Source organism: Gobius niger, assembly GCF_951799975.1.
Source record: "Gobius niger genome assembly, chromosome: 21".
NCBI classification, from domain to species: Eukaryota; Metazoa; Chordata; class Actinopteri; order Gobiiformes; family Gobiidae; genus Gobius; species Gobius niger.
The window spans coordinates 17,982,761-18,010,554 of record NC_136872.1 but is presented as its reverse complement, the minus strand read 5'-3'; the positions used below and the strand labels follow the sequence as shown (position 1 = coordinate 18,010,554).

The window sequence follows — 27,794 nt, the reverse complement described above, 5'->3', positions numbered from 1 at the left end:
CAGAAAACCCCGTGCCATGGCTCTGGTCGCAGTAAAGATCTGACACCCTTTACTACTCAAAAACTGTCACAATGCGCAGTAAAGACTTGACACCCTTTACTGCTTAAAACTGTCATCAATTGCGGTAAAGACTTGACGCCCTTTACTGCTTAAAACAAGCGTCCTCGATGAGCACAAATGTTGTGTTGCCATTGGCCCGGGCTGGTACAGTATGTAACGGGTCATTGTGATGCGCTCCTGATGGACTCCCGCATCGACCCAATTTTACATTTACATCACTTTACAAGCACGTACACGTCTAACTGTGTGTCTGAAACAGGCAAAGCCGTGATGGGAATCCTGCTTCTGCTCCTTGGTCTGTCCACTGTTGATGGTATGTTTAAAGGGCTGGATCACTGCCAGTGTCAGGGGGCCCAAACATTTTGTCTCCAAGGGCTAAAATGAAAAAGTGGCTAGGCATTGCGGGCCAAACACAGTGATGTCAAGCGTGAAACAAATATAACTGCAAATAATAATAGTTACTTTATTTATTTTTCAACACCTGCATCTACAGTACCTACAGTGACTTTACCTCATTCATTTGGTAACTCAAAGAAAATGCCATATTAGATCATTTTTAAAGTGTCCGTTCAGCATACATTATTTTATCAGTCCATTTATTAACACGTACCTTTGTTGATGTCAACAACCTTTGCACTAAAAGTTGGAAAACTGGGAGTTGATGAGCTACGATGCTCTGTGAATGATAAACACCAAGAAAGCATAACAGTGTTTCCTTAACTTTGCGAAAGAAGTGAAACAGCGCCCCCAGTTTGACGTTGGTGGCCAAACTGTGTACTGCATCCATATTTACCATTGAGAATGAACTAATGAACTAATGAACTAATGAACGGAATTCCAACTTGTGAGTTAGAACCCAATATGGATCACAGAACCATTTCCAGTCAGTTGCAATCTTTCAAGGGGCAAATATGTAGGGTCTGATCAATCAATCAATCAATCAATCAATCAATCAATCAATGAAACAACATATTTAGGGAGGTACTATTTTGAATATCACATACATTTTCAGCTAGAACTACATAAGTTTCTTTCTTCTTTTTCTTCTTTTTTCATATTGGTGTAAATATTTGTGGTTTTGGGACTATTAGACAAGCTTTGAAGATACTATGGAGTAACAAGTTGTATATATTTTTCAGGATTTCATCTATACGAGGCTGAAGAGGGAGAGAATGTCACCCTGTGGGACGTTTCCACCAGAGCGGATCTGTCCTCAGTCCACATTGCCTGCCTCTTCAAGCCCACAGTCGCCCCCTACAGGCGGGTGTTTGACATGGAGGGAGGAGTGGAGATGACCAAACAGCAGGACTCTCAGTTCTCGGGGCGAGTTCAGTGGGACCGGTCCAGCGAGGGTCTCACACAGGTTCGGATCATCCTAAATGCAGTCACAGCTCAGGACTCGGGCGACTACACGTGTGAGATGGCTGATGCAACTGGAGAAGCCATGACTGGTGTGTATAAGTGGCTCCCAAACAACAACAGTTTTGTTTGCTGGGTCAGACAAACAATAGGGCATGCCATCGATTTGCTGGGTCGATTGTAAAATTGACATAATCAGCTGTTTTTAGGAGAATTGACGAACAATGTTTTTTTTGATACAAACCATTAAGCTTCATCATAAGATAAGATGAGATAAGATAATCCTTTACTGATCTCACAACGGAGAAATGCACTTGTTACAGTCGGCTTTCAATAAGATCACTCAGAGTTTGCAAAAACAGACAGGAAATGTGCAAACAATTAAATAGTAGAAAAACGAGGTATCTTATGTACTATTGTAAAGCAAAAATCTCAGGGGGCGGAGTTATAACAATAAGGAAATAATGCTGGATATCGGATTATTACTACTCCCACAGTATGTATCTGTTATATTTCAGAAATAGGCTATTCTTGGCATATTTCTGGATAATAATCGCAATTTCAATTTCAGATAGTGGGAGAAGTAGAGCTCAGCTAATGTGAGACCGGGGCTATTTGTCACACTTTTATTTCTAGAGTCCACTGCTCACCTATGGAAAATCCCACAAGAGTCAGACCTGCATTAAATGAAAAGCTTGACTTGACCCTTGACTTGAAGTAGACCTCTCTCTCTTTTCTCCATCATATTGCGATAAATAGTTATCAACCATCAAACACAACAAAATCGACTCTGACAATGTGCCCAAAGTTGTCACAATGTGTGGGGTTGGTTGTCACTGTTGTTTATGGTGTTAACTTGAAATTTGAAAAACCTTTGTAACGTTTAGAGATAATAAGGACAAAATATGTTTTAAAACAGTCACAACGCCAGATGTTTTCATAACGCTCATTTGAACTAACTAGTTTGTTTTGCAAAATGCTCTATGAGGTGTGAAAGGTACAAATTCACTAAAATGACCCAACACATGGCCTCTATAAAACATGAAGTTTAAAAAAAAAAGTGATCATAAAAACATATTAGACACAAAAGAAAAAAATGTCCCACCATGTTTTACCCCATGTGACAAATAACCCCAAGTGTCCACTTTACGAACAATGTAAGCTAGCTAACAAACGGCTTTAGCATGTTAGCTCTAAACGGCTTGAATCAAAGCTATCTGTGTCTTTCAGGTCAGTGTCTCTTGTTTAAGGCACTAACTAAAGGAAAGCTCTCATTACAGAAATAACCCAAACATTAAAGAGACTCAATGCAAGTTGGTCATTTTATACTCACTACTGCCACCTCAGGTCATATGTGTAACTGCACCTTCTATATTAAGCTCGTGCATGACGGCACTTCGGACCTGAAGTAACACCTTTTTGAGTGACAGTGCAGGATTTTAGAGGCAGTTGTGGTGAACAGGTCTGAGCTCATTCTACACTCTAGGACATGGCTGGAACATGTAGGGCAGGGGTGTCCAAAGTGCGGCCCGGGGGCCAAATGCGGCCCTCAGACCAATTTTTGGTGGCCCTTTGCCTTTTTGCTGAATCGGGACACATCATCAGAGATAGTCCTTTTTATTTGAAATGTAATAATTCCACACAATTCTAACCAAAAAACTAACCTTTTACTGTGAGACAGAGCTGGCATTAAGGTTTTGAGCAGAAATAAAGGTGTGGAGCGCAATTTAAACCTCTGCTAGTCAAAGGTTTTTCGGCACTAACTGATCTATGGCCCTTCACCCTGAGTACGCTTCAGTATGCGGCCCCCCCATGAAAAAAGTTTGGACACCCCTGATGTAGGGGGAGGAGAATACATAATTTTGACATTTTTAAACTCCGTATAGTCCCTTTAAAGTTTTGGAAACGGCATGAAAACAATTAAAATGTGTCCTGTCCTCATGTCTTCAGTCCAAATGAGAAAAGTATTATTGGAAGAGAAGAGGAATACCAATACACGTTATATATCAGTACCAGCGAACAGCGCCCTCTAGTGTGGCTATAAAAAGCAATGTGACGAATTACCCCATATGAAATAGCCCTGGTCTCCCCTAGTTTCTTTGAAAGCATAAAAATCCAAAGGCAGGGGGATGAAAGAGGGGGAAAGAGGGAGTCTCGTATCATCAGACCAGCAAACCAGTAAAATACATTAGAAACAAAGAATGTCCTTGAGTTTAGTGCGTTTTCTCTGCCTTTGTTGCTAGAAACTGAAGACATAACTGTGAAAGACAACAGTGCCCAATGATATATCTGCTGAAATCTGAATCAAATATTTCTCTCTATATTTGTTTATTTATTTCCAGTGGATTTTGTGATAAACGTAGCGCATTCTGACTCAGCAGTCTGGAATCCTGATGGACAACAGCGCAATGAAGGTGAGACAACACAAGAGGCACTAAAACATTGCTCAAGGTTTTGACTTTAAACAAATCAAGTTGCTTTTAGAGTATAATTACACCTCATCCATTTTCTTCTTGCAGATTCAAACAATCAGACACACAGCCCAGAGCCGCGCAAAACTGTCTACAACCAAAACTCATTTAAAACGGCCCCCATAGCAATCATCGTTCTTATGATCATGGCTTTCCCAATCGTGAAATTGGTCATATGGTACTATGGTATGTATTCTTAATGAAGGTCATTTAAAACCCACTGTATTCAATCTGTTTTTTATTTATTATTTATTTGAATTAATCTTTTCACAGAGCGTAAACAAAGAAAAACGGTTTATTTCCCCTGTGAGACGACAGCCCTGGAAACATCTACAGCCTGTCCGTCCGTGGGAGCGGATCCCTGCTTCCACGTGGTTCTCCCTGAGGTTTCTCCTTTTCCCACCGGGTTTTTGAAGTTTTTCCTTGCCGGGAAGAAGGGTCGAAGGACAGTGGATGTTTGATAAACAAATAGATTGATTATGGCTCAAACTGCAGTGTGACTCAGAGCTTCACATTTCAGGGTAATTTCAACCCCCAGTTATGTGCAGCAGGAGATACTTTAAGCGTCTACTCTGTAATCATTTACATTTCACATATACGGTAATTACAAGGAGAAAGCTGACCTAAACAATAGAGAGAATGAAAAGTACAGTGCAACTAAGGAAAATAAGTGTAATTCAACCCACTGATTGAAATTATTATGTAAAAGCATTTATGTAATTCATACACCGACCAGCAGTTGTATTTGATTGTATTTGCAAGTCTAAATACAGCCACAGCATGTGATATTCTGTGTTTTTTTTTTTTTTACTATAACTCTTTGTTGATCTGACACCAAGCCTCTTTCCTTACTTTGTCTTTGTTGACGTGTTGTTTTACTATTTTCTTATTTTATCTTTCTTCCCTAATTTATGTTTCAATGTACCTTCACTGGCAATAAAACCTGCTCAGATTCTGTACAAATAAAAAAAAGTCTTTGTTTGACTTTCTTCAGACTCAGCCCTTTCAACGCTTTGCAAACACTGGCTTCAGAAACAATTCATCAAATAATTTAGACAAAAATATATGTGAGTTTCATGCAAAAGCTTCACATTTGACTAACAACAAAAGGGGGACAGTCAAATGAACTAAGGACCACTGGCGCCCGACAACACCTGACTTTTTGCATAAAACGTCACCATTTTCCATCACCTTTAAACAAACCGCGGCGAGCGGCAAAGACCCTTAAGATGAGCTCAGTTACAGACTCTACAGGGATGGAGGTTATTCGAGTTCTCTTTCAAGTCGTCGGTAAGTAGTTTTAAAATGACATAATGTTGCATAATTTAAGAACAAGCCACTAATTCTCACTTGTTTTTGCCTAAAGGTGTTTTCGTTTTGAGAGCTACTTCTGAACCGAGTAAGTTTTCACACCAAACTTTACAAAACAGCTTGAATTATTGTAAATATATGACCTACATGTATAAGGTCTGTAACTGTAGAATGTTTATTTATGTCACTTATATATATAGTCACTTTCACCAGTAGTTGTCACTTTGTTTTTTCTTTTTTGGCCTCTTACCTCTTACATTTAACAACGCCGTACTACAAGGGTGATTGTTATTCAGAAATTACATTCAAATACTGTTCCGTGTTTGGTGTCTCTTTACTTTACACTACCTTGATACATCAAATTTAGTACAATGTAATGTGCTCTGTAACAATGTGTAATAACTTATGTTGTACACAATGGAATGACTTGTATTTGTAATGGGACATGAGACCCTTAGGGCTTAAGGTTAGGGTTGGAGTTAGAATTATGTCTTATTACATTATGTACCAACAAACTACAAATACATGTTATTCCATAGTGTATCTAACCCATAGGTACAACTTATTGGTACAACTTATGCACTGTACTAAATTTGATTTGGTACAATGCATCAAGGGTAAGGTAAAATAAAGTGTTACCCAGTGTTTTTTTCTTAACACCAGCACATTTTCTCCAGCAAATCCTAGAGCTTCTTGAAAAAAGTTTCAAAAAAGAGCAACAAGAAAGGGACAAAAAGATAAGATAAGATAAAGATAAGATAAACCTTTATTAATCTCACAAAGGAGAAATTCACTTGTTACAGTCGGCGTTACTTCACAGTCTTATTGTACAGTCTGACAGCAGTGGGGATGAAGGCTTTGCGGTAGCGCTCCGTCCTGCACTGAGGGTGTCTCAGTCTGCCACTGAGAGAGCTGCTCAGCTCTTCTACAGTCCCGTGCAGTGGGTGGGAGGTGTTGTCCATGATGGAGGTGAGCTTGGCTAACACCCTCCTGTCCCTCACCTCCTCCACAGAGTCCAGGGGGCAGCCCAAGGCGGAGCTGGCCCTCCTGACCAGCTTGTTCAGTCTGTTCTTGTCCCGCTCTGTGCTGCCCGGGGCCCAGCACACGGCAGCGTAGTGGAGAGCAGAGGCCACCACAGAGTCATAAAAAGTCCTGAGCAGAGGCCTGCTCACTCCGAACGACCTCAGTCTCCTCAGAAGGTGGAGGCGACTTTGGCCCTTCTTGTGCAGGGCGTTGGTGTTGTGGGACCAGTCCAGTTTATTGTTGAGGTGAACACCCAGGTACTTGAAACTGTCCACCTCCTCAATGTCCTCCCCCTGGATGTTCAGCGGTGTGTGCGGTAGTGGCTTCCTCGTGAAGTCGATCACCATCTCCTTCGTCTTACTGATGTTTAAGCACAGGTGGTTGCGCTCACACCAGTCCACAAAGTCTATGATGACTGACCGGTACTCCAGGTCGTTCCCCTTAGACACACAGCCCACGATGGCGGAGTCGTCGGAGAACTTCTGGAGATGACAACTGTCCGTGTTGTATGTGAAGTCCGATGTATAGATGGTGAAGAGAAACGGTGAGAGGACGGTGCCCTGAGGGGCCCCAGTGCTGCAGACGACCACCTCAGACTCACAGCTGCGCAGCCGCACATACTGTGGTCGGTCCGTGAGGTAGTCGATGGTCCATGCGGTGAGTTCATCCACTCCCGCGTCCTCCAGCTTCCCCCGCAGCAGCGCCGGCCTGATGGTGTTGAAGGCACTGGAGAAGTCAAAGAACATGACCCTCACAGCGTTCCCGGCGTGCTCCAGGTGCGTGAGCGCCCGCTCCGACAGGTAGATGACAGCGTCCTCCACTCCGATGTTGGGTCTGTAAGCAAACTGCAGCGGGTCAAGGGTGGGGCTTACCACAGAGCGGAGGTGGGTGAGGATGAGCCGCTCCATCGTCTTCATCAGGTGGGAGGTCAGGGCGACTGGTCTGTAGTGGGCCGGTTCCCTGGCGTGCGCTGTTTTAGGAACTGGAATCAGACAGGAGGTCTTCCACAGGACGGGGACCTTCTCCAGGCTGAGGCTCAGGTTGTAGATGTGGCAGAGCACAACAACAACAACGTGAAGAAAAGATCCATTGCGATGAGTTTTGTAGGTCTTAGCTTTCAAATGAGGCGTTACTCAGGCCTATAGGCTGTGAGGTTTATATTTGGGTAAAGACAAACCGCAGAAAATGCACTTGGTCAAGGCGGGGGTTATATTTACCCTCTTAACCCCTTAAGATATTAAATATAACCCATGCAAAGTGCTCACCCTCTACAGGCCTGAAGCACCCACAGGTTGGCCACTCATTTGTCATCAGAACCTGGTTATTTTCTGTTTTTGTCCTGGTTTGGAACAGATTCAGAAGCTCTTTGATAAGGTGGTACTTGGTGCAAGAAGTTAGGACAGTGAACTTTTGTACTGAGGGACATTTAGAGTATGGTCATTTATATCAAGACTCAAATAAAATAAAACCGTTAAAGCAACTTAATTTGGACCTCTTTTCTCCAGAGGCTTCTTTTCCTCCTCTGTAAACTGCTTTTGTGACACAGTATCTTTGGGGTACCACTTCATAAACGAGCCCATGTCGTGGGCGGACGCTCAGAGCTACTGCCGCGTCAAACACACGGATCTGGCCACAGTGCGGGACATGCAGGACCACAGGCGCATGTACGACCTGCTGGAGCTGACCAAGGCCCACAGCTCCTGGATCGGCCTGAGGAAAACAGGGACCCGTCGGTGGAGGTGGTCCGACGGGAGCGGGACTTTGGGGTCAGAGGTGAGTCGAGTGGCCAGACTTTTTGCTTTATTGTTACATTGCAGGGTTGTGCAATGGCTGAAAGGTTTAGGCTTCAGCACTTAAACACTTTACTATAGTCTGGTCATTGTGAGTTTACACTCAGCTCTGGCGCTTTTAATAATAATATTAACACATCAAACTTGTGTAGCGCCTCTTTGGACACTCAAAGACGCTTTACATGGGGGATAAAACAAAACAAAAAAGGGTTTTAAAGAGGGGGTATTATGCTTTTTTCAATCACTTAGCACCAGTCTATATCACACTACAATGATGACGAAACCTTCTGTTGTCTGTAAATGCAGTAAATTAGAATAACTGCCTTGTATAAAATTGCTCTCTCAAAATGGCTGTAGTGAATGTCTTGAAATAGGCGTCTGTCTCTTTAAGAACCTCTGACCCTTTCTGACACGCCCCCTCCACACGCTGTCTGTGGCATCAGTGGGGAGGGGGTTCTGCTGAGGAGCAGTGGTTGGTTACTCGGCTGGTGACGAAAGATCGGAGGCGTCTCCATAATAACTACATAATAACATGTAGTGAGTCCCAGTTTCTAATGGACTGTGGGAGTGAGTTCCAAAGGGTGGGGGCGGCGATGGCGAAGGCTCGGTCCCCTAAAGGTCCGGCGGTTGGTGCGGGTGATGGGAGTGAGGCGGTTGGAGTCAGCTGAGCGGAGGCGGCGGGTGGGTTGGTGTTGTTGCAGGGAGCTCGGTGAGGTAGGGCGGGGTCAGGTTATGGAGGGATTTGTAGGTGAGGAGGAGGAGCTTGTGTTGAATATGGGGGAGCTGCTGAAGGACGGGGGTGATGTGTTCTCTGGAGTTCTGGATGTATTGCAGTTTTTGGAGATGAGTGATGGGAAGTCCGTAGAGGAGGCTATTTCAGGAGTCGAGTCTGGAAGTGATGAAAGCATGGATGAGGATTTCAGCTGTTGACTGGGTAAGGGAGGGGCGGAGGCGGGCAATGTTGCGGAGGTGAAAGAAGGATGTTTTAGTGATATGGTTAATGTGTGTTTGGTATGAGAGAGTCCATTATGATGCCGAGGTTGTGTAGAGAGGGGGAGGGGGTGACATTGTGACCGCATGTCTCTCTTCACTCTTCACAACCAATAGGATGCACACATACATTGTATTCTATCTAAGCTGAATCATCAATGCCATTCTATGCTGTGACTTCACACAGATTGACGCAAGTGTTCATTCACAAAACAACAAAACAAGATTATTGCCTCGTAATAATGTCCCTGTCTTTTTACAGTATGTGGGCTGGGACGTCGACGAGCCTAATAATGAGGACGGGAGTTCGTGGTGCGTGGAGGTACGGCCGAGCGGGGCGTGGAACGATGTCTCCTGTACAGACCCCAATGGATTCATCTGCTATGAATGTGAGTGTAAGAAGATAACATGTCATTAGTTTCAAAAGGATATCAATGACCAACGTTTTGAGGACGGTTTCAAAGCAATAAACTACTACAATCTTCTCCTTGTATTTTTATTACAACATGCTAATTCATAGTCTGCATTTACCAGGATTGCATATCATAGATAGACAATGAATTCAAGCTAATGGAAAAACATGCACTTTACAGATGATTTAAAGGAACAGGCCACCGTTTTTCCATACTGAGATATGTTCTTACCTGAGCTTAGATGTGTTGATGTGTACCTGTCTGGTCTTTGTGCCTGTGGAAGAGCGTGGAAGCTTCCAACTTCACCCCCGTTTGGAGCTATAGGAATATGTTGGGAGAGGCCAAATGCTAACAACATCTTTGGTTGTTTTGTGCCACTGAGGGCACGGACAAAGACCAGACAGGTACGTATCAGCTCGTCTAAGCTCAGGTAAGAACATATCTCAGTATGGAAAAACGATGGCCTGTTCCTTTAAAGGGGCTAAATGCAAGTTAGCCATTTTATACTCACTACTGCCACCTCTGGTCATACGTGTAACCGCACCTTCTATATCAAGCTCGGGCATGATGGCACTATTAGAGGCAGTTGTGATGAATATGTCTGGGCTCATTCTACACATAAGGACATTGTTGAAACATGTAGGGGGGGGGAAATACTTAAATTGAACAATTTTAAACTCCGTATAGTCCCTTTAAGGCAATTAACTATTTTCTTGTCTCCCTTTTGAAGTGAACGGGACAAGCCTGGTGAGGTTTCTTCACTACAGCTCTTTGACGGACTGGAGAGGCGCGCAGGACACGTGCCGCAGACATCACTCAGACCTGGTAACTGTGGGATCATATGGAATAACTTCAGCCTTCAAGGAGCTGATGCCCGCTGGATACCAGGCGTGGATCGGCCTTTTCAGTGACTCCTGGGAGTGGTCTGGCGGCAGCGACACTTCGTACAGATTCTGGGCTGAATCCGGTGAAGGCGAGGGGAGCTGTGCAGCGATTGGGATCGACGGATTGATGAGCACAGAAGACTGTGAGGAAGCAAGGCCGTTTTTCTGTGAAGGAGGTGAGTGAGGAGAAGAGAGCATATACAGTATAAAAGCAATGTTACAGGGCTGGAGTCCCGCAAGCTTTTATTTTCGGTCCACAGTTTTTCTCCCCCAATATTAAGTGTTTTCCTAAAAGGGATACATCAACCTTCTTGGGTTTACGCAAGCACTTTACAAGATATTGTACATTTCTGTAGAGCTATTAATTACACGGGTGATCTACAATTATTTTGAAATTATGAAACAGTCTACAGGTGAAACTCGGAAAATTTGAATATCGTTAAAATCCATCCATCCATCCATCCATCCATCCATCCATCCATCCATCCATCCATCCATCCATCCATCCATCCATCCATCCATTTTCTTCCACTTGTCCGTTGCTGGGTCGTGGGGGCAGCTGTTGGAGCTGCCCAAATCACATCGCACCAGCCCTTATGGCTCCTCCTGCAGGTGGTGGGTCCACAGAAGGACGGCCTCACGATTTTAACCGGGCCTGTTGGTCTCTCATTCTGAACCGCTCTTTGTCTGACCCGTCACCGAGGACCTGTTTGCCATGGGAGACCCTACCAGGGGCACAAAGCCCCCGACAACAGAGCTCCCAGGATCATTCAGGTGCTCAAACCCCTCCACCACGTTAAGGTGGCGGTTCCAGGAGGGGATCGTTATAATGTGCATTGGTTTCTGTAGTTTGGCTTCATGTGAAACTGATATATGATTGACTCATTACATGCAAAGTGAGATATGTATAGCCTTTATTTGTTATCATTTTGATTCTTATATCTCAGCTTGTAAAAACCCCAAATAAAAAATCTCATAAAATTGTAATATTTTGAAAATGGACTGTAAGCCATAATCATCTAAAATATAACAAACAAAGGCTTGACATGTGTCACTTTACACTGTACCGCTATGAGTCTATATCATATATTAGTTTCACATTTTGAGTTGAATAACAGAAATAAATGCACTTTTGAACAATATTCACATTTTCCGATTGACATAATTTGGTCACTGATGATGCTGACGGACAAGAATCTTTTTCTGTGCTTATTTCTCATCATATTGCAAAGTTTAGTCCATCCAAATGGGTGCCCACAGCTCTGACTCTCGAACGTGGATTGTATAGGCAGGTTATAGTCTGACTCCAGGAATGGTAAATAAAATAAACAATATCTATTTTTTATTTTTTATGATGTTTCTCTTTAATAGGCCCACTTTGTTTTACACAATGCTTTTGTTGCAGGTTTGAAGACTCAGAGGACGTTGGTGAAAATAACACTGTCCACAACTGCAGATCTCCAGTCAAAGACGTACAACTTCAAAGTCTTACAACACGTACGTTCTTCTCTCAGAGATTAAACACTGAAACCTTTGCTGTTCATTTTGACTCTCTCATTTCTCTGTCTCTTCAGCTGCACAAACTTCTCAAAGCAAACCGGGTGTCGGATTTCAAACTGCACTGGAGAAGGGGCAAAGACAGAAAGGTTTTCCAACGACAACAGGCTACAGTCGCCGACAAAGAAACTAAGTGTGAGGATGTTCAGGCTTAACATTCAGAAACATAAAATCAACAGATATACATGTATGTATTGAAGGCTTTCCCTGTCTAGCAGCAGATTGTTTTATGCATCTGTACATCTGTAAATCCTTTAAATTGTTTTTTTTATTATATACCTTTATCTATTGTTATACAGCTCCTAGAGTTTCATAGTTTACTATTTACCTACCAAGTTTTATCTTCCATGTTGCACAATTGCCCCAAAGAAAATTCCTAGTTTGTGAACCTGTTCACTGGCAATACACCAATTCTGATTCTGATTGAGTAACTTGTTATTATGCCTGGTTTTCTCTCAGTTTTCTTGACTTTGTTTTCTTTTACTCGTCTAACTATGCCATAAAAGTTCTTCATTTGTATTCACTGTCCTTTGAATAAATTTGCCTTGCACCTGGTAACATGGACTTTTTGTATAGTTATTTACCTACGGTTTATTTGCTTGCCTTTGAGGGATTAGAGAAAGATGAGGGAACCAAGAATAATAGCAAACATGCACAGTCCATGCTCTTCAAAATATCTTTGAAGTGAATCTCACAACTTTCCAAGCTATGAAATGTGCAATATTACACAAAAACATTCATGATAACTCAACACAGCTTTACACTGTGTTTTGTTCAGTGGTGTTATATTGTTAGCACTCGGACATTGAATATGGACTTGCATTCGAATAGGACTAAGCCACAGCATTTGCCTGTCACGTGTTTAGTTGTAAGAAAACTAGTTGTACTTTTGTTGTTCTATCAATAGAAATTCTTAACAACGAACTGCAAAGCCCTGTGTCGATAAGTGCATAATACTTCTGTTTTCTTGTCATTCTAAATATATGACAACGGTGCCACTTCAGGTCAATGAACTTCTCCTTGAGGTAAGCAGCCATTTGCAATTCGAGAACTTATCCAGCCGGGTCATTCTGACCATCAGCCTGGCTCCACATCTGGAGATGGGTCCACGGACGCAGTAATGCCACCGCCCACTGCTCCTTACGGGTCGTCTCAGCTGCATCATGTCCAAAGCAGAGGACAAATTGCGTTGCATAGTTGTTGTATGATGACAAATAAAGCACCTTAACCTCTACTGATGATACCATAACGTGCAGACATTTCTCTCATTAACTGTGCCACTCCCCTTAAACCACAGTGACGTCTGTCCACAATCTGAACATTTCACTCAGTTGGAGTCTTGACTCTACAGCGATACAAAGAGGAATGGAGCAGATTCAAGTTTTCTTTCTACTCACTGGTTAGTGGTTTCAGTATTATTTGCATCATTGGACAGGTCTAATCCTAAACTGTTTTGTCTTTTTAGGCGTTTTGATTTTAACAGTGGCTTCTGAACCAAGTAAGTTTTCATGCCAGACTTTACACAAATAGTCTAAAATATAATCTATCAAGTGCACCTGCTCTGTTTGCCCTGAGGATTGAGGAAGACCACGCACGTGGAAATGCGTTGGCGGTGTCTCGTGTCTCTTTTTAAGCTTTACAGCTACTGTTTCTCAGATCTTTTTTGTTTTTAACAGATGAGTAGAGTAGCCAAAATAATTTTACTCAAGTAAAAAAAGTATTGATCAAAATAATAAGTTATGAGTACAAGTTTGATTCATGTTTCAGTTGTAACATAAATGATGAAAAACTCAAAATGAAATAATGTGAAAATTGTAATATTTTCAAAGAACATCTCAAAAACATATAAAATCATTATGAAGAATTAAGTCAACTGAATTTCTTTTATCCACTAACCACCTCTGGGTTCTTAATGCTCGTTGTAATGCTTAATGCTCGTACCACTGATCCTCGACGCCTGCTGGACATTTCTTTAACCCTTGGTCAACTAGATCTAAATAGTTCCTCTCTTCTTTGGCAACACACCCTCAATTGAATGCGTGAATTATATAATATATGATACAGTATATATATAATTATAGTGTTTAATGCCACTATAACTGTTGACCTGTTACCCTGATCCATCACAACAGCCCAAAAGTGAACCTACAAATCAAGCACTTGTCGAGAGATTATTGTCACAGAATGGCGGGCACGTCCTGTTTGCCCAAAACACCTTTAAGTGGCCATACCACAGAGTGTGACGGGAGGAAAATTAATTATTTGTTGCGCAGCATCGTTGGAGTACCACTTCATCAGCCACTCGATGTCCTGGGATGACGCTCAGAACTACTGCCGTATCAAACATTGGGGCCTGGCGTCAGTGTTGCACAATGAGAGTCACCTCAACATTGAGGACCTGCTGGAGCCGACCGGGGCCCAGAGCTCCTGGATCGGCCTGAGGAGAACAGACACACGCCAGTGGAGGTGGTCCGACGGTAGCGGGACTTTGCAGGTCGGAAGAGTTTCACACTTCCCAAAAGGACCTATCTCACTGGCCCGGAGACTAGTTGGAGACTCGAGTTGCTGCTGGTCACGGAGATTTCTCCAAGACGTCTCTTGGAGATAAGGCGAGTCTCCAGTTAGTCTCGGTTAAAATGATGTTTGCATGAAGACTTAAAGTCTCCATGTGGTCTCCACATGGTCTCAGAGAGGTTTCCGCATGGTCTCTGAGCATACCTGTCAAGTTTTGGATTTGAAATATGAGAAACGTTCCGGCGCCCGCTGCAAACCGTTACACCAGCCCTAGCGGAGACAAGCGGCGACTCTAGTCTCCAAAAGACCGGTGAGACAGGCCCTTTGTATGCATGCTATCAGTCTGTGTTGTTTCTGCGACTCTCTCTGGTGAGATAGGCCCTTTGAGGTTAAGGTTTACTTCATTGTCCCCGTAGGGTAATTTGTTCTCTGTTCATCCTTCTGTGCCACTGGACATGTTTTTAGACATATTTTACACTTATCATAACCTTAAAGAGGCTATACGTAGTTTGAAAATGTTAAAATTAAGTGTTAATTATCCCCCTACATGTTCCAATGTGTCAAATGAGTCCAAACCTATTGACCACAACTGCCTCTAAAATCCTGCACTGTCACTAAAATGGCGTTAATTCGGGTCCAAAGTGCCGTCATGCACGAGCTTAATATAGAACCTGAGGTTCTATAAGACCTGAGGTGGCAGTAGTGAGTAAAAATGACCAACTTGCATATAGTCCCATTAAAGTACTGCGCAATGACGCATGCTCCTGCGCACTTGCTAGCTGGGGTTTCTCTGTCCTGTAAGGTACATTTAACAAATCCAGTACTTTGTCTTAATATCCACAATAAAGTAACTCAATATTCCTCATCTCTGGAAACAGTACGAGTCCTGGGCCAGTGGAGCGCCTGATAATGTGGGGGGCAATGAGTGGTGCGTGGAGATTTCATCCGACGGAACATGGAACGACATCTACTGCTCTGACGTAAATAAATACATCTGCTATGATTGTGAGTAATAGAGAAGAACGCAAGTGCACTATTCATGGGTTTGCAATGATGTCATTGACCGCCATCTTGAGGCCCATTGCAGCAAACCACAAAAAACATTACATTCAATAGTTTTGAAATGGCTCAGTCTTCAAGAGCCATGTGTGAACGGGCCACAAGTTAGCATAGAAAACAATATGCTGTACGAGATTATTTAATGTGCACAACATTAAAAAGATAATGGAGCACTTTACTTTTGTCGTTGTAGTGAATGGGGATGGACAGGAGACCTTTCATTACTACGGCACTTTGGAGAATTTTGAAGGCGCCCAGGAGAAATGCCAAATTAATCACATCGACCTGGTAGCTGTGAAGTCATTCGATATAAACTCAGAAATCAAAGCTCTTGTCCCTTGGGGATTTCAGGCGTGGATCGGTCTATTCAACGACGCCTGGGAGTGGTCTGCCGGCAGCGTCACTTCATACCGATCCTGGGCTGAAGTTGATGAAGGCGAGGGGAGCTGTGCAGCGATTCAGCTTGATGGGCTGATGACTGCAGCAGACTGTGAGGAAACGAAGCCGTTCGTCTGTGAAGGAGGTGAGTGAGCAGAGGGGAACACATATAGAAACATTGTTACAGTGCAGGAGTCCCACAAGGCTTCATTTTAGGTTTATAGCTTTTCTCCCCCAATATTAAGTGTTTACCTAAAAGGGACACATCAGCCTACTTGGGTTTACGCGAGCACTTTACAAGACATCCTACATTTCTGTAGACTAGACCGATGGTAAATGGTAAAAACAGACATAATAGCCATGACAACATAATTTGGCAAGGGATGATACTGAGCTTCTTTCTGTGCTTATTTCTCATATTGCAATGTCTAGTCCAACTAATAGGGTGCATTGGAGCGCCCTAAGGACCCACTACTTCCCACAGCTGGTATATAGGCAGGTTATAGTTTGACTCCAGGAATGATGAATAAAGCAAACAGTATCTATTTTAATGTTTTGTGATGTGTCTCTTTATTAGCCCCACTTTGTTTTAAACTAGTTCACACAATGCTTTTGTTGCAGGTTTGAAGACTCAGAAGACTTTGGTGAAAATAACACTGTCCACAACTGCAGATCTCCGGTCAACGACGTACAACTTCAATATCTTGCAACACGTACGTTTGTGTACAATTAATGCTTTTCATATATTTTCAATATATTGTTGTTTTGAAGCAACATCAAACCCTAAAAACAATACAAAAAAAAAATGGACACATATGAATTCACAAGTTATAGTAATGACATTATTTTTTTCCAATTCTGTTTATTTATAAAGCACTATTAACAATAATACAAAGTTGACCACAGTGCTGTGCAACAAAGACAAGATAAATAACATTTTTATGAAGGAAAATTCAAAAAAAAAATGTGTTTCTTCTCTCAATGAGATTAAACACATTTCTACATGACACAGGTAGAACTGAAACCTTTGCTGTTCATTTTGACTCTCTCATTTCTCTGTCTCTTCAGCTGCACAAACTACTCAAAGCAAACCGGGTGTCGGATTTCAAACTGCACTGGAGACGGGGCAAAGACAGAAAGGTTTTCCGACAACAGGCTACAGTCGCCGACAAAGAAACTACGTGTGAGGATGTTCAGGCTTAACATTCAGAAACATAAAATCAACAGATATACATGTATGTATTGAAGGCTTTCCCTGTCTAGCAGCAGATTGTTTTATGCATCTGTACATCTGTAAATCCTTTAAATTGTTTTTTTATTATGTACCTTCATCTATTGTTATACAGCTCCTAGAGTTTCATTTATTATACCTGGTTTTCTCTCAGTTTTCTTGACTTTGTTTTCTTTTACTCGTCTAACTATGTCATAAAAGTTCTTCATTTGTATTCACTGTCCTTTGAATAAATTTGCCTTGCACCTGGAAACATGGACTTTTTGTATAGTTATTTACCTACGGTTTATCTGCTGGCCTTTGAGGGATTAGAGAAAGATGAGGGAACCAAGAATAATACAGGAAACAAGCACAGCCCATGCTCGTCAAAATATCTTTAAAGCAAATCTCACAACTTTCCAAGCTATGAGAAATTTGCAATATTACACAAAAACATTCATAATAGTTCAACAGCTTTACACTGTGTTTTGTGCAGTGATGTTATGCTTGATGTAAATATTGTATGCCACTCGGACATTGCATTCAAATCTTACCACAACCTTTGCACAGCCTTACCACATGTTCAGTTGTAAGAAAACTAGTTGTGCTTTTGTTGTTCTAACAGTAGAAATTCTTAAGTTGTACTGCCCTCGCTATATGTGCTGTATATAACTAGACAGTCAGCTAAACTCCTTCTTGACATCAGGACTCTGAAGACCAATATATGACGTCCACAGGTTTATTGATGTGGCAGGAAAAGGTGAAGCTGTAGCAAAAAACACGAGACACCATGAGTTGCTCACCCAATGCACAAGCCTAATACTAGGTATGTGGAGATTTCTAAAATAGAGTTGCCATTTTTGTCCCCAATATCTGTGACCGGGTTTTGCCCTGATCATTTTTAGAGCGGGACGGCAAATGGCCTGTTTGGCTGAAATTAGACGGCCATTCCCACAGTAACTCACTAGTCACGTAGTCAGGATCATTGTCTTCAGTCTCGGGTAGAAATGGAGAGAATCGGTCTTCATTTACTCCCGCAGTAGCAAGGAAGAATTTAATAAACACCTTTCAAATACTGTGGACACTGTGGAGAAGGAGGTGGACATGAAGAGTGTCTTGTTGTCGTTTGCTGCTCAAAGTTTTGTGATCTTTCAAACCCCCCCACATTTTTTGTCACTCCTGCCAATGCACGTGTGGAAGAGATAAACATTAGTGCCAACACCATTCAGCTACTCAGCTACCACTTTTGTTGCTCGTTTTTCCCCACTTTCTGTCCACTATCATTAGTTTTGTTTACTCTGCCCACTGACACAACTGAAAACAGCCTGATTAAACCAAACTCCAGTGTTTAAATGAACTAAAGGAGCTAAAATATAAAACTATGTTTTAACATGTGCAACCAAATAAGTTAAATCAATGTTTACTGAAATTTGAAATGATGAACTCCATATGATTCTTTGAAATCCTGTTTGCTTTCACCAAGACGACCTGGAGACAATCGTGAGGCCGCCCTCCAGTGGACCCACCACCTGCAGGAGGAGCCATGAGTGGCTGGTGCAATGTGATTTGGGCAACTCCAACCGCTGGATATTCTAATTATTAGCAGTCTATTACTTTGAACAGGATACGTTGTAAATAAAGAAGGTCAGGAAGAGCATTTGGATTGGATCAGGCACAGCACATTTCAGCTCATCACATGTAAATCCTGAAACGTAGCTAAACAACATCAGAGTTTTTAAAAATTGTAAGTATGTAACAGCACTTCTTTCTCAAAATGCAGAGTTGTTATTAGTCTTTACTGACTCATTGCAAAACTGCCACATGGTTGGTCAGATTCCCCATTTTGTCAGACTGAAAATTCTGATCTCACAACAATCCTGTTTGCAGCGCTCCTGGACTTATCATTTGTATTTAAGCATTATTTATGTTAGTCACAGTTAAGTGTTATTACCTCTGTCACTAGAAGTTCAATGCACATTTGTAAAGAGCTGATTTCATGGCAGAACTTCTGAAAGCTGAATTATTTTTCTTTCAGCTGGAGAGCCAACTCAGAAGGAACCAGATATCGGATTTCAAACTGCGCTGGAGAAAAGGCAACGACGTAACCAAAAAGAGGATACGTGTGATGAAGACATTGAAGCTTAAATATGTTTTGAGCATCTTATATGACATCCTTTCATGAAAGACATACTGTGCCTGGCATTTTTCTTTAGTGCAAGTAATTCTCTATATTCAGATTCAACCTGCTTCTAAAGAAAACACAGCGGTCCACCAGCTGATGTCATGAGGTGGTGCCCTCCAAGTCCATGTTAGAACTCAAATTGCCTTCTTTCAAACACTTCATTTAATGCATGATGCTTGCAAACTGATCTATCTTGTTTTTGTCCTATTGATTCTCATGTTGCATTTCTCTGTTGCTGCCAAGATTGTTGATTCTCTGGTCTAATTGTGAATAAAATAAAGTTTGATTGATAAAGTTGCTTTGTTTTGCTCTCCTGTGCCCCCGTCAGCCTAAAGCAGCCTATCCAGTCGGTTAATCCTTAATTTATGCAAAGGAAACATTTTCCTACACACACGCGGACGTTCACTCCATCTCAAATGCAAACTTTATGGAACATTTGCAAATAATTTACCTACAGTTTCCATCCTTTCCACATGTTTGTGCGCTTGTTCTACAGTGACGCCAGCCCAAGAATAAAAAGCTTTGAACAAAATTTGAATTGAGAATAAATAACACTTTAGTTTCAGCACTGTTTTAAATTTGCATTGCAATTTTCACATATTTGTTGATGTTTGGGGATAGTACAAGTGGCAAAACCAGTACATGTAGTGAAAAAATAGTTAAAGGTGCATTATGCAACTTTTCATATGGAAAAAAAGTTTATATTTGTGCGTATTTGACCTTGTAGTTTCCCAGTGGCTGTTTGGGTGGTCAACATGGCGCTTTTTTTCCATCACAGTGGTCTCTAGGATCAATTGTTTGGTTGGTTTTCACGACTCACCAGAAAACCTGTAAAACAATTGAGCCTGGACCGTTGTAGAGGCCACCGTGATCGAAAGTGAAGGTGTCAACAAGGTACAAGAACAAATACAGAGTCAAAGGTATAGGCTGAATCTGTCCAAAATTTACTTTAAATTTCATATTAGTTCCTTTGCCCTATAATTGGCAAAAAACACGTAAGTGTGAAAGGAGTGGAAAGAAGACAGATTTAGTCACACCCACCCCATCCATATATTTAGATAATGCGGTTACTACAATATCTTAGTTTAAAGGGACTATGCGGAGTTTAACATTTTTAAAATGATATAATATCCCGCTATATTTTCCAACAATGTCCTAAGGTGTAGAATGAGCTCAGACCTGTTCACCACAACTGCCTCTAAAATCCTGCACTGTCACTCAAAAAGCTGTTACTTAGCTTAATATAGAAGGTGCAGTTACACGTATGACCTGAGGTGGCAGTAGTAAGTATAAAATGGCTAACTTGCATCAAGCCCCTTTAATCCTTGGTGTCTTATTGTAATAAAACAATTAAGTTGGCTACATTACATTAAGTCAATACACAATATGCTACACTTTTTAACAAGTGTATAAGTTTTTACTTCTTATACCCAATATATTACAATGTTAGTATTACTGTTATTGATTATATGATCGTCATCACAAACCCATATAGTATTTATATTATATATAAATGTTTAATTGATCCATCCATCCATTTTCTTCCATTTTTCCGTTGCCGGGTCGTCACACTGCACCAGCCCCTTATGTGCGGGTCCAGCATGCTCCTCTTACAATCAACAGCACTGCAGTGGAGAGGGTGACCATCACTAAGCTCCTGTGTGTGCACATCACAGAGAAGCTCTCCTGGACCATGGACACTACATCACCGGTCAAGAAAAGTAATCAGCGTCTCTACTGAGTTAAGAAGAGTCAGAGTCCCAGCCTCCGTTCTGTGCAACTTCTATAGAGGGACTACAGAGAGCACCCTGACTCCATCACTGTGTGGTTCTTCTACAGAGGGACTACAGAGAGCACCCTGACTCCATCACTGTGTGGTTCTTCTACAGAGGGACTACAGAGAGCACCCTGACTCCATCACTGTGTGGCACGGCACCAGCACTGCCGAAGGAGCCTCCAGTGCATCGTGAGAGCAGCGGAGAAGATCTGCGGTGTCCCTCTCCCCTCTATTAAGGACATGTACTCCACCCGTCTCACCCGCAAAGCTTTCAGAATCACCAGGGACCCTTCACACCCATCACACAGTCTCTTCAAGGTTGTGCCTTCAGGGAGGAGACTGCGGAATCTACGGGTCAGTTCCAGTCGACTGAACAGTTTCATACACAAGGCCATCGGGAAGGTGATCTCCCCTGCCCTCCCTCCCACCCCTCTTCCCCCTCCCGCCGCTCCACAATCAAGGATGAGAGAAACATAGTTTCAAATCATTCACAGGGTTTGACAAATAAAAAACCTTGAATCTTGAATAAAGTATCAGGGATGCAAGCCTGCAATATAGCAGCAACCATTTAAAAAAAAGAAGGAAAAAGAGAGCTCATATTGTTGTTTTGAGTTGCGTTTCACCTCCCATCCAAGAAGCTTTGTGAATTCTGAAGTTGCAAAACTGTCCTAAAGGGAGGAATGAGACTAAATCAAAGTCAACGCAAGTTCAGAAGTAGAATTTCATATTTACAGTGCTGTGAACACCATGCAAATAATGTGTGCCACATCTGCACGTCATGACTGAGTTGCATTCAAATATTTCAAGATCCCACCTCCAGCTATATTCAGCCATTTCCATTGTCACTCATTAGGAAGAAAAGCTGCAGTTTCACATTCAGGTATTTTTTGATGTTTCCCGAAGTTTTTCAAAGCCTGATTTAATAACTTGAAATTGGACGGACCAACTTGTGAATACTGTTTTTATTTTCTCTTCTTCCTCCTCAGCCATGAATGTTGACGCAGGTATTTAAAAAAAAGGTCTTAACCTCATAGTCAGTCAAATACTTGAGCTTTAATTTACTTATTTTTCTGCAGGTATTTTCTTCATGTTGTTCATCTTGGTTACTGGGACTGAAGGCAACATTTTGACAGTGCCAGGTAAAACAAGCAACCTTTTTCTATCTATGTAAATTTTCCACTTAATATTATAAAAACTGTCTTTATTCAAAGATGCAACTTTAAGCCGCAAGATTAATGTGGCAAATGTGTGGACACACCCAGTCACTAACAATGATCAGATCTCTCTTTTTTTTTTAATACACTTTGTGCCATTATTTTTACATGTTTGATTTTGACGACGTCACAGATCATAAAAAATCATAACAGAAATCAAATAACCAATTCTAATTCTTTCCCAGTGCACCACAAGTACCACCTTGTCCCGATAGCTAAGACCTGGTCTGAAGCCCAGAGCTACTGCAGGTCTCACTACGTGGACTTGGCCACAGTGGACACCATGGAGGAGCACCAGGCCATGCTCCAAATGTTCCCCAACGACGACAGCTCCACAGTCTGGGTGGGTCTGTGGAGGTCCACCCTGAAGTCCTGGGGCTGGTCTGACGGGACCCGAGCCGAGGACTGGGTTTCGGGACGCATTCTGGATCCGAGCTCGTCGGGAGGGGACTGTGTATGGATGGGCCCAGAGGGAGACTGGAAAACGGGAGATTGTAGTGGACAGAAGGCATCGCTGTGTTACAAGAGTGAGTGTTTTGACACTTTGAAATAATGTTTGAATTGGTGCGTATCCAGGAAATACTTTCCTCAACTCCAACTCTTGCTTAGTTTCCTGGATGCCACATTTGCATGAACTTTACATTGTTTTGTTTATTGTTTTGTTTCATTGTCTTAAGGCAACGTCAGAAAGTACTTTGACATTTTTAGGTTAAATAGGAGAAATACTGTTAATAAACCCAATTAGGTCATATCATGTACAACTCTGGCATTTGTAGAAAGTGCACTGGAAAAATAATAATAATAATTTTAAGGAAGAAATGACAGAAACCTACTCGAATTAAGAGATTCAATATAAAGTTTGAGTAGATTTGTTCTGGTCTTAGATCAAACATCTTATCGCCAATGGAACAAGTCATTATTCTCTTAATTCAGATTATATTGTATAATTTAAAGTGAAAAACAAATCTTTTTAAAAGTACAAGTTCATTTGTCTGATTTCAAAGTGGGTTTTATGCTTGTTCCATTGGCATCAGCATTTGTATCTTTGTCTTAGATTCAGGGCCGTGGGAAGATATTTTGGCTAGGGGGTGCTGAGAGACAAGATTGCCCCCCCCTTCAATCTGATCAACAATGTATTTTCTAACCAGCAAAGTATGAGGCAGTTATTAAAACCAAATACCTCTAAATACCAATTCATCCTTGGTTTAGAATACTGTACTGAATGACATAACCATGTTTTTGGATGATGGGGCAAACAGGAGAACCTTTGGAAACCCCAAACACAAGGAGAACATGCAAACTCCTCTTGCTTATACAGCTTAATGATTATAATAATAACAGATACAGCAATGTGATCATTAACATGTTCTGTCATAAACAATTAAATATCTAAAAACTCACTGTATTATCAGAATTTATAATCATTTCTTTTTCATCAGTTGAAAATGGCGTTGAAAGCTTTTTCCTCAACCCTTCGACTCTGACGTGGAGAGGAGCCCAGTCTTTCTGCCGAGGCTCCTACACAGACTTGGTCACAGTGAAGACCCCAGACCAGATCCAGGGCCTCGTCGGGACCTCAGGGGGCAGCAGCGTTTGGATCGGCCTGTTCAGAGACGAGTGGGCGTGGTCCGACCAAACCCCCAGGGCATTCAGGGTTTGGGATCAATGGAACCCGGATAACTACGGCGGACCTCAAAATTGCACCTCTCTCCGTATGTTTTATCGACACTGGGACACATACAGTTGTCAATCCAGACTGCACTTTCTCTGCTACAGTAAGTCTGAGCTACAAATGAGCTAGAACTAAAAAGAAAAGAACTAGGTCTACTCTGAACTACACTGGCTGGCCAAAAACAAACTCCAAACAAAATCCAGTGTTGCATTAATTTTTCACTAAAATCTTGTATTGATGATGGGAGAGTGTGACCACTTTGCAAAGCCTTCTCCAGCACATCCTAAAGATTCTCAATGGGGTCAAGATCTAGACTCTGTGGCCAATCCATGTGTGAAAATGACATCTCATGCTGGAATAACGTGGTCATTCAGGCTGTTCAGGTCGTGAGTTGATCTCATTCTTTTGGCACATTGTTGCTGAAACTATACCTGTCAGTTAAATCCAGGTGGCAACTTGTGTTTTTGGTCAGCCGGTGTAGATCTACTTTGAAGCAGAACAAATTAAGGTCTAAATTTCTGCTTAAATTGCTATTTTCTGAATGATTTCTGTGTCCATAGCTTCAAGTTGGAAAACAATGTTCAACATCGTTCTGGCTTCAAATGTTCCTGTCTCAGATGTACAAAACTCCCTCCAGCAACAGGTAAAAATCTATTAAATAATGGGAGCATAGTCCTTTATAACTAAATACTTTGACTTTATCTCTTGTTTAGATGCAAATGCTGTTTAAAGACCATAAAGTCAGATTGACATTGAGGAGTGCTGTGAAACAACGGAAACTCAAAGCGACCAAAACAGGTGCAAACATTGTTACCATGCACCATTATGCAATTTGAAATACTAGGATTGGGACAATACATCGTTTTGTGATACATCATGATACGCCTCTTCTGTATCGTATCAATAGCTCGTATTGTAGTGCAGGTAATAATATCCTAACATAGATCATAATATCAAAATACAAAGGTTATCAATGTATCAAATGTTTTTTAATTTAGTACGCGTTTGGCAGTGAAATAATGAAAAAGTGCCTTGCTGCCTTTAACTTATGACCCATGGAGCCGGTCTAAAGACAAATAATGACTATATGAAGTGTATCGTGATTGTATCATGACAAAAGTGTATTGTCCCAGCTCTTTTTTTGCTGTTTAATTTCAAGTTCGCCATTTTATACTCACTACTGCCACCTCAGGTCATGCGTGAAACTGCACCTTCTATATTACAGGGATATTTCAGTATTTTTGACATAGGGCCTCATTTCCTAGTTATCCAGAGTGTTGCTGATTTCTGGAGATTTTTTTTTTGCAATTCAAGCGGTTCTTATATTTGAAGAGTTTCGTGGCGCTAGGCTAATGCAAGGCTAGCACATTTCTATGGTATCAGCTAGCCTGCGTTAAAAACAGTGTGACCCGCTCCACAGAGCACCTGAGGCAAATCACTTGTAACGCCAGACTAACCATGTAAATGTCTGTGTCGATAGAGTGATTTGAACCATTTTGCATTTAAAAGACCTTATATTTGAGCAGCATCAGCTTCGTGGTTGTATAAGCTACGCAGCGCGGAGTGATCTGCTAGAAAATAGTCCCTCAAAATGCGATGATTCATGTGAAGCAGGTCAGTTATATTCCAAAAAATATTCTATCGACACAGACATTTATATGGTTAGTCTGGTGTTATAAGTGATTTGCCTCAGGTGCTCTGTGGAGGGAGGGGGTCAGACTGTTTTTAATGCAGGCTAGCTGATACCATAGAAATGCACTAGCCTCGCACAAGCCTAGCGCCACGAAACTCTTCAAATATAGGAACTGCATGAATTACAAAAAAAAATATCTCCAGAAATCAGCAACACTCTGGATAACTAGGAATTGAGGTCCTATGTCAAAAATCTTGAAATATGCCTTTAAGCTCGTGCATGACGGCACTTCGGACCAAATTAACGCCTTTTTGTTGTGGTGAACAGGTCTGCGCTCATTCTACACATTAGGACATAGTTGAAACATGTTGGGGGAAAATACTTAAGTTTAACATTTTTAAACTCCCTTTAAGTAATGCACCAGTTTTCTTGCATCTCTTATTGTAACCATGATTTATTTTTGTTTCTTTTACAGATTGCTAAAGATGCACACACCTTTGTGAATGACTAATAATAACAACTAATTATTATATCTATGGAATGACTACAATGTGTGAATATAACTTAGTTTTTATTTAGATTATGGCTCTTGTGGCGAATTTCCTACCTACTGTTGCAAAAACATATTAAGGGAAAGTGCTTTTCCTCATGTAATTAAATATCAATCGTGTGTTTTGGCCTTTTTATTGCACCTAACTTTGTCTCTGGGATTTACAACTCAACCTTAAAGATATTTTGTTTGGTATTTATCAAAAAAACCTACCCCCAAATAAACTTTTTAGTATGAATTTAATATTAATAATGGCAAAGTATCATATCCATAGCTGTAAGTACCTCTACCAAAAACCAAAACTTGTTGTATTTGAATCACTAATGTCCTCTTATGTGACCTCCTTGAATTATTGCACAAATGCCAAAGCCCTGAAGACCAAAATTCTATGTAATGAATTTGCACTGTAAAACTATTTATTTTTATAATTTTATGTATTTTTGTTTACACTGGAAACTGAAGCCTTGCACACCTGAGCCTCGAGCCTTGTTTGTGTTAATTTTGTATATTTGTCAATAATAAAAAAAAAGGTCAACCCCCCCCCCCCCAAAAAAAAAAAAAAAACTTTGTCTCTGGGAAACAAACACAAGTCTCTTTTATTTGTAAGCTAAGGCTATGTAGACGGGTGTTCAGAAATATGAGAGGACCGTATGATGATGCGTTCAATCAACACCAGAGGGCGGTATTAAGCACGCAACTGAAGTTTGTTTTCCAGCACACGATGATATGCTATCATTTTAAAATCACATGGTTGTAAGAGGTAATTTTTTTTCTTGCACCCTGATGCTTTTGCTAGAAGTTTTTTTGGAAATGTTTCTGATAATTATTTTTCATGGATGAACCCTAAATGCATCATTCACCTTGCTTCCTGGCTAACAGTTGATGACGGTCAATGGATTTTTCTCTACGTTTAAGGTACATGTTTTAGCAAACAACAATGGGCAACTGATGACTTATTCAGAGTTATTAACCTAACTATTTATCAAGTAGTTACGCCCAAACAATATGCTACTTTTCGCTGCAGGCATTACTAGTCTGTTTCTTTCCCCACTGCACTCGATCCATTCCACAGTTACCATGGAGATCCGCCATCTTTGCAGCTGTTAGCATACATTTCCATTCACTACATTAGCTAAAAACAGATAAAAAGTGGAGAAAAAAAGCTGCGAAACAACTCCATTAGCTGCTGAGTTACTGCTGGTAAATACATCTAACACACTGTGGTGTCCAAGTGTTTTAATGTGAACTATTACTCCAGTATTTTAACTTCCCATTCCCAATTCCCAATCCCCATTAGTTTAATTGCTGCTAATCCCATAATGCTTAGCGATAGGACATCACTTTCCCGAACTCTATTAGAGAAACCAGAATATCCCTGTTTACATGAGCAATAGATACAGACGGCATCTCATGGAATCGCCCATATATGGTCATGTTTGAAAACAGTCAAGGGGGAAAACAATTTGGAGAAATATCTAAACTTTGTCTAATTATTCAAAAACTACTTTAACAAATGCTGAATTATGAATAAAGTTTTCTACTAAATAAAGATACAAAGACATGGAGAGGAGCAAAGTGGTTCAGCAGCCCATAAATACATAAATAACGGAGAATGCTAATATGATGCTACATGTTAGCATCGGACTAATGCTAACGGTTAACTAGCGCTAGCTACAACTGCCGTTTTTTCACTTCTACTGAACAATCTGCTGTGAAAAAATATCCATATGGGCCCGATTTACACTTG

At 41.3% G+C, this 27,794-nt stretch overlaps 2 protein-coding genes across 9 annotated transcripts in view; both read left to right on the top strand.

Moving 5' to 3' along the window:
* Nucleotides 1-27,794, top strand: part of tox4b (TOX high mobility group box family member 4 b) — a 206,392-nt gene that overhangs the window by 63,023 nt on the left and 115,575 nt on the right. The gene's annotated exons all lie outside the window — the stretch shown is intronic.
* Nucleotides 306-4,354, top strand: LOC306980814 (uncharacterized protein). The gene is made up of 5 exons (XM_079580249.1): nucleotides 306-373; nucleotides 1,200-1,511; nucleotides 3,762-3,833; nucleotides 3,939-4,076; nucleotides 4,164-4,354. The coding sequence occupies exons 1-5, from the start codon at nucleotides 331-333 to the stop codon at nucleotides 4,349-4,351; spliced, it is 753 nt and encodes a 250-aa protein (XP_079436375.1). The 5' UTR covers nucleotides 306-330; the 3' UTR covers nucleotides 4,352-4,354.